Raw genomic sequence first — 8,425 nt, 5'->3', positions numbered from 1 at the left:
CCAAATTAGTCCTCGGGCTGCAGACGACGTTTATTCAGCCGCCATATTTATTGTAAATGTGACCTCTGACCTGACCAGGAACTTGATTATTTCGTAATACCGCTAAAACAGAAAAGAAAAAGAGAAAGAGATGTGAGTAATACGCACAAATCTTTGCGGTCAGCGTTGTATAATTTCCGTGAAGCTTACTGAGACAAGTAGCTGCGCGCGCCTGCGGAGGTCGTGACCCTTGTTAAAGATGGCGGCTGCGGAGACGGCGGTTCGGGTGTGCGACACGGAAGGCTGCGCCAAGCCCGCGCGGCTGCAGTGCCCCAAGTGCCTCCAACTGGGCATCCCGGGCTCATTCTTCTGCTCACAGGTGGGTTAGCTTCGGCACAGGTGGGTTAGCTTCGGCAGCTTTCCTAACGTTTTATGACAAGTTGAAATGTTAATCCGTTGTAAGGGTTGTAACGTTGCGGTGGGGGTGGGGGGTGGTATAAAACCCCGTCCGTTTGTCCACACGTGGGTTTATAGTTTTCTCATGGGTGGGTTAAGTTTTCTCATAGGTGGGACCCAGGTGGGTTGAGTTTTCTCATAGGTGGGTTTAGTTTTTTCGTGGGTGATTTAATTTTCTCATAGGTGTGTACTTTCACGGAACGATATGATGATGATGATAGGTGGGTTAAGTTTTCTCATGGGTGCATGTTTTCTAACGTTTTAAAACAATGGGCTGTTCCAAAAAATAACTGTAGAGGGGGGGTGGAGGAGGCTGGATTGGAGGGGGGGTAGGGTTCAAGCTTCTGGATTTGGAACTAGGGAGGGTTTGCGCCAATTTGGACTTGGAACTAGGGAGGGTTTGGGCAATTCTGGATTGGAACTAGGGAGGGTTTGGGCAATTTTGGATTGGAACTAGGGAGGGTTTGGGGCATTTTGGACTGGGAACCAGGGAGGGTTTGAGAAATTTCTGGATTGGAACTAGGGTAGGGACAAAAGTTGATTTTTGACCTCTTCCACCCCCCCTCTATAGTTATTTTTTGGAACAGCCCAATTTGATAAGTCACTCTGGGCCAGTGTTTGTGTGGGGAGGGGCCCAAGGTCCGCCCGCTCACAGACTGGTTTGTTTTCTGACGGGTCTGTTATTTTTGTCGCAGTAACATTTTATAATAGTAACGTTTAAAACATCAAGAATCCATCCGGTTCAGGTTACAATATCAGTATGAGGTCAGCCGGTGTTATGCTGTAGCCCGACCAAAAATTCATGAATTCGTCTTTCGAAAGGGAACCGGTGCTGCACCCAGACTGCCAGATCATAAACCCATCACCGCTTTAACCATGACGCCTAAAGCTCAGAGCTAGAGCTGTGTGCCTAAACAAATTTTAGGTACAGGTGCAGGTACACGGGTTAAGGTGCAGGTCCGGACCTGAATTTGACCTGAACGGCTTGTTCAAATATTTGACAATCTTTGATGGCGCAAAAGTATGTTTGAACTTATAAACACAATTGTCAAATTGCACTAGACAAATTTGGAATGTTTCTTTTTACTATCTAAATGGACTATTTGCCCTAATTTGAAGTGAACTCTTCTGTTAGTTCCCTTGTGAAGTGCTAAGTGACAGACAGTCCCTCTGTGCACATGTGTTGTGGATTATAGGTACAGTACCGGTACACCAGGGTTCCGGTATGTTGTACCTGTACCTAATTTATTGTACCGGTACTGTATCCATACACTGTACCAGTACACAGCCCTACTTAGAGCCTTTCACATGGTTTGGCATTGCTTGAAGTGGAACCCCACTGTTACAGTTATAACTTATGGAGGGGGCAGCATAAATGTCTACTAGAAGTAGTACTACTAGTAAGTGGATTCTTATTACAACGCAAGTGTTTTGTGCTACTCGTGACATCCTAACACAGCTGCAGCAAACAGGTGTCAAATTCCTTTCTTAATCTCCTTCGTATTGTTTTCCTCCATCCCAGGATTGCTTTAAGGGCAGCTGGGGCTCGCACAAGAAGCTCCACAAGGTCGCAAACATCAAGTCATCCGAGAGTGCCGCGACCTCCAACCAGACAACTCAGAAGTACAACCCCTGGCCTGGGTACAGGTTCACAGGCAAAGTACGGCCTTTCCCACTGGTAAGTCATGTACAGGCTCACAGGCAATGTAACATTGTAAGGCCTTTCCCACTGGTAAGTCATGTACAGGCTCACAGGCAATGTAACATTATAAGGCCTTTCCCACTGGTAAGTCATGTACAGGTTCACAGGCAAAGTACGGTCTTTCCCACTGGTAAGTCATGTACAGGTTCACAGGCAAAGTGTGGCCTTTCCCACTGGTAAGTCATGTACAGGCTCACAGGCAAAGTGCGGCCTTTCCCACTGGTAAGTCATGTACAGGTTCACAGGCAAAGTACAGCCTTTCCCACTGGTAAGTCATGTACAGGCTCACAGGCAAAGTGCGGCCTTTCCCACTGGTAAGTCATGGACAGGCTCACAGGCAAAGTACAGCCTTTCCCATTGGTAAGTCATGTACAGGTTCACAGGCAAAGTGCGGCCTTTCCCACTGGTAAGTCATGTACAGGCTCACAGGCAATGTAACATTGTAAGGCCTTTCCCACTGGTAAGTCATGTACAGGCTCACAGGCAAAGTGTGGCCTTTCCCACTGGTAAGTCATGTACAGGCAAAGTACGGCCTTTCCCACTGGTAAGTCATGTACAGGCTCACAGGCAAAGTTCGGCCTTTCCCACTGGTAAGTCATGTACAGGTTCACAGGCAAAGTACGGCCTTTCCCACTGGTAAGTCATGTACAGGTTCACAGGCAAAGTACGGCCTTTCCCACTGGTAAGTCATGTACAGGCTCACAGGCAAAGTTCGGCCTTTCCCACTGGTAAGTCATGTACAGGCAAAGTACGGCCTTTCCCACTGGTAAGTCATGTACAGGCTCACAGGCAAAGTTCGGCCTTTCCCACTGGTAAGTCATGTACAGGTTCACAGGCAAAGTGTGGCCTTTCCCACTGGTAAGTCATGTACAGGCAAAGTACGGTCTTTCCCACTGGTAAGTCATGTACAGGCTCACAGGCAAAGTGTGGCCTTTCCCACTGGTAAGTCATGTACAGGCAAAGTACGGCCTTTCCCACTGGTAAGTCATGTACAGGCTCACAGGCAAAGTTCGGCCTTTCCCACTGGTAAGTCATGTACAGGTTCACAGGCAAAGTACGGCCTTTCCCACTGGTAAGTCATGTACAGGTTCACAGGCAAAGTACGGCCTTTCCCACTGGTAAGTCATGTACAGGCTCACAGGCAAAGTTCGGCCTTTCCCACTGGTAAGTCATGTACAGGCAAAGTACGGCCTTTCCCACTGGTAAGTCATGTACAGGCTCACAGGCAAAGTTCGGCCTTTCCCACTGGTAAGTCATGTACAGGTTCACAGGCAAAGTACGGCCTTTCCCACTGGTAAGTCATGTACAGGCTCACAGGCAAAGTTCGGCCTTTCCCACTGGTAAGTCATGTACAGGCTCACAGGCAAAGTACGGCCTTTCCCACTGGTAAGTCATGTACAGGCTCACAGGCAAAGTTCGGCCTTTCCCACTGGTAAGTCATGTACAGGTTCACAGGCAAAGTACGGCCTTTCCCACTGGTAAGTCATGTACAGGCTCACAGGCAAAGTACGGCCTTTCCCACTGGTAAGTCATGTACAGGTTCACAGGCAAAGTGTGGCCTTTCCCACTGGTAAGTCATGTACAGGCAAAGTACGGCCTTTCCCACTGGTAAGTCATGTACAGGCTCACAGGCAAAGTTCGGCCTTTCCCACTGGTAAGTCATGTACAGGCTCACAGGCAAAGTACGGCCTTTCCCACTGGTAAGTCATGTACAGGCTCACAGGCAAAGTTCGGCCTTTCCCACTGGTAAGTCATGTACAGGCTCACAGGCAAAGTACGGCCTTTCCCACTGGTAAGTCATGTACAGGCTCACAGGCAAAGTTCGGCCTTTCCCACTGGTAAGTCATGTACAGGCTCACAGGCAAAGGGAGAAAGGTTGACTTAGGGGTACATTCAGCCAAGTACTAGACTTTGGAACATAACCTTACAGGTTCCTTAATGCCTGTTTCTCCCTTTCAGAGTCCCAAACGTGAAGTGCCTGACCACATCCCACGTCCAGACTATGCTGACCATGTTGAGGGTAAGTCTTGTCTATGCACTCTGTCTGTGTACTGGAACAAAGTGCCAGGTTACATGTCACACCAAACAGTACGGGCCATCATTTCTGTATCTGGCCTGCAGCACTAGTGGCAACATTCTGTCAGCATAAGCAGCAGTTAGAAATTCCACAAATGCTTCCATCAGCGGTGTATGAATTATCATCTTCCTCCTTTAACTCCATCCAAGAGTGTGCATTGACCACTGCTGTTCCTGTGCAGGGGTGCCCTCTAGCGAGCTCGCTCTGAAAGGCAGCACACAGATCCGGGTTCTGTCCGATGAGGAAATTGAAGGCATGAGAGTCGCTTGTCGGGTAAGAACGAAAAATAAACAACTTTTTTATTATTGCAGTTTTAAAATGTCTTTGCTTTCTTCAAATAAGTTAATCATTGAATATAAAGACTTATGCAGCCATGGTGAACTATTACATTTATAAGGTTAAAGTTGTACTTTTATTTTGACATATATTCCACTAAATTTCATGTTGTGCAAGTAAATTGTTAGATTTTCTTTTCATCTGTACCTGAGCACTTTCACCCATTAAGTTTTTGAGCCCGGAAGTATTGTGTTGAAAATACCAATGTCGAGATGCATCTCATGTTGACATTGTCAAATCTGTTGAATCACTTAGGCTGAAATCTAAAGGAAAAACTAGAAAGGTAACATTTGCAAGCAAATACAGAATGTTACCTTCACATGGTCTAGCCTAGCATTTCTACCTGGAAGAATAAACTGATTTAGTTGACACAAGATAAGTCAAGAAGGGACAAAATGAATTTTGATTTTTTTTTTTAATCAGTAACTTTATGTATCTTGAACAATGAACACAATGTCCCATTTTGTTACAAACAAGGTTTCTCATCATCCTCTCATCTCAGTCCCAGGGGTTTCCTTCGACAATATGTGTTCACATGTTTAAAAAATAAAGCTTTGAATCACTCAGGAAGATTCATAAGCCCCTGACAGAGCGTGCGCCGCGAAGATACATTTGTAAGTTGATAAATAAGAATACGTTATTAAATAAAATGTTGCGCTATCTGTCATTGTTGACAAAGAAACTCTGCGCGTAAATAACGATATAGACAAATTTTGCCCTAAATCTGTTTGCGGACGGCAGAGAAAAGCGACCGGTTGAACTCTGTCGGCGCCCCTCCCCTTGCCTACTGTTCTGGTCAGTCAGTGCTAGTGCTAAAGTTTTTATTGTCATTAACCCTGATTAACTTAATAACTGTCAGTTATTGCTACCACAGAAGTAAAAGAAAAAAATCGGGAAATTTGTGAATTCAAATGTGTATATATAATACTTTCAAAATAGTCTACGGCAAGCCGCTCAGACCTCACGCGTACGTCCCGCAGTTGCCAATCACTGTCACCGCCCCGCACCAGAAATTGATATGGCTGCCCTTCCTTGCACACTGCACGTGATCCTCACAGTACACACCACATATATTCACTATGCTCCTGTCACAGTAAATCATTTCATTCACATTTTTTACGGTTCAATCATTTTTTTAGAGCCCGCAATTCATATTTCATAAATTTATTTTACCTAGCAAAGTGTGCCGATATTCGGCAAAACAAAGTTAAAGGCCTGTGAACTTGATTTTTTATGACTTATCGGACCACAAATCATGCAGAGGACGGCTTCTGCCTCATTTCAGGCCGGCCAAAGCAAGAAGTTAGATCATTTGACAGGCGTAGAGTCCCATGTTCCGTCGTTGACCTTGTTTCGAACATGTCATGATCACGGTCTTTGAACAAAGTTCTAACGTTCTATGGTGGTGGTAAGGTCGATTTTGTGTTTTTTTCACCCTTTTTTGTCCATTAAAATCATTTTTTTTAATCTTTGGGGGACCAAGGTGCAGTGTCTTATGGTCAGACCTACCAGCTTGCTGAATTTCAAGTTATTCCAAGGTCTAGTTTCGGAGATATTCAGGTTTTTTATTTGTGCTGAAAAGAGGAAGAAGAGTAAAAACAATATGTTTCCTTCTGTAAAGGTAACATAAAAAGAAAATATCTTCCAATGCTTTTTTCAGCTTGGTCGTGAGGCTCTGGATGCGGCAGCCGCGGCCATCGCGGTCGGCGTGACAACAGATGAGATTGACAGAATAGTTCACGAGGTGAGGATTGCCACATTGCTTCAATCATGCTGATACCATACACAAACTGATATCATACACAAACTGATATCATACACAAACTCATGTCATACACAAACTCATATCATACACAAACTCATATCATACACAAACTCATATCATACACAAACTCATATCATACACAAACTCATGTCATACACAAACTCATATCATACACAAACTCATGTCATACACAAACTCATATCATACACAAACTCATATCATACACAAACTCATATCATACACAAACTCATATCATACACAAACTCATATCATACACAAAATGATATCATACACAAAATATCATACACAAAATGATATCATACACAAAATGATATCATACACAAACTCATATCATACACAAACTCATATCATACACAACGTGTGTGTATTTGTGAACAAGATAACTTTTGATGCTGTGGATCATTTTGCATTATATTTGGTAGTTATTTAGGGGTTTGGAAAACGATGGTCAAGTTCGATAATGGGAGTCCTGGCAACAAGTTGCGGTACTGCAGCGGAGTGTCCAAGTTGGCGTTAAAGTTCCTCAAGTGGCAGGTCTAGGATTTTTGGGTAGTAGGATACGTCTTTGGGCAGGGAGTAAGTCGTGTAAGTTTTGGCCCCCTGGCGGCTTGTTTTGAACTGCAGTGGGTGTATTTCTCCTTATTTTGGTGGTGCTTATGTCTTTATGTAGGTCAACAATATAACTGCAGAACTGATCACTTTTCCATGCCAAATAAGGATCAACAAAATAAGACCAAAGATATGCATTCCTGCTAGGCACCTTAATACATCAATAAAACCTTACAATCATCGATAAAGGCATTCTCCATAACAACCCCTGATTGTTTGGCAAAGGTATGTGTTTCGTGGAACTCTAGTTTCTTAAAGTTCCGTGGTGGACATCCCCCACCGCAATGGGAGCCATGAACTGTATCTGCTAGAGTTCGCAAGAGATTGCGCATATCTAAGACATAGAATGTCCCTTCTAGAGTCCAGACGACTGAGGCCTGTTATGCGCAGAACAGACTCATAGGTGACGTACTCTGGTCCCAGTATGATCCTTAGGGCTCTCTTCTGGACGCGCTCAATCTTCGCTGATAGATCTCTGGACAGTCCTGGGTGCCAGACCACACATGCGTACTCCAGAAGTGGCCGTACGAAACCAATGTAAATTGGTATAAGATCACACATATCCAGAATGGACTGATATACACAAACTGATATCGTACACAAACTGATATCATACGCAAGCTGATATCATACACAAACTTTTCCTCGTGTTATCAGATAGCTTCAGTCTGAAATCAGGTTTGATGTGACCGATGTTCCCTCCCTGTAGGCGAGTGTGGACCGCGAATGTTACCCTTCTCCACTCAACTACTACACATTTCCCAAGTCCTGCTGCACGTAAGTAATCAACTACTACACATTTCCCAAGTCTGCTGCACGTAAGTAAACAACTACTACACATTTCCCAAGTCCTGCTGCACATAAGTAAACAACTACTACACATTTCCCAAGTCCTGCTGCACGTAAGTAATCAACTACTACACATTTCCCAAGTCCTGCTGCACGTAAGTAATCAACTACTACACATTTCCCAAGTCCTGCTGCACGTAAGTAAACAACTACTGCACATTTCCCAAGTCCTGCTGCACGGAAGTAAACTTTGTACTGCAATACAACACAAAATTGCTGGAAGATAGCTTGTTGGTAACTATAGTAACACTGGAAGCCATGTTGATCCTGCCTATCCCACAATGCTTTGCAGGTCTGTGAATGAAGTCATCTGTCATGGCATCCCTGACCTTCGACCCCTACAGGATGGCGACATTGTCAATGGTGAGTGGTCATCATTTGGTGACATCATCACTTTGGTGAGTAACATCAGCACATGACATCACCATTTTGGTGAGTGACATCAGCATTATGCTGAGTGACATCACCATTTTGGTGAGTGACATCAGTACTACATGTATGCTGTGACATCACCATTTTGGTGAGTAACATCAGCACTATGCTGTGACATCACCATTTTGGTGGGTGACATCAACACCATGCTGAGTGACATCACCATTTTGGTGGGTAACATCAGCACTATGCTGTGACA

The 8,425-nt window shown here is 44.5% G+C and overlaps 1 protein-coding gene across 1 annotated transcript in view; it reads left to right on the top strand.

The window, feature by feature from the left end:
* Nucleotides 1–47: 47 nt before the first annotated feature.
* The window catches only part of LOC118412500 (methionine aminopeptidase 1-like), a gene marked incomplete at its 3' end in the record, with an annotated part of 10,443 nt that continues 2,065 nt past the window's right edge, over nucleotides 48–8,425 (top strand). Inside the window, 7 exon segments of the mRNA XM_035815386.1 lie at nucleotides 48–358; nucleotides 1,958–2,113; nucleotides 4,097–4,157; nucleotides 4,396–4,487; nucleotides 6,211–6,294; nucleotides 7,655–7,722; nucleotides 8,087–8,157. Coding sequence (XP_035671279.1) covers nucleotides 239–358; nucleotides 1,958–2,113; nucleotides 4,097–4,157; nucleotides 4,396–4,487; nucleotides 6,211–6,294; nucleotides 7,655–7,722; nucleotides 8,087–8,157 — 652 coding nt within the window.

The sequence above is a fragment of the Branchiostoma floridae genome, chromosome 3 (assembly GCF_000003815.2).
Source record: "Branchiostoma floridae strain S238N-H82 chromosome 3, Bfl_VNyyK, whole genome shotgun sequence".
Classification (NCBI taxonomy): domain Eukaryota; kingdom Metazoa; phylum Chordata; class Leptocardii; order Amphioxiformes; family Branchiostomatidae; genus Branchiostoma; species Branchiostoma floridae.
This window is presented reverse-complemented; position numbering and strand designations above follow the sequence as displayed.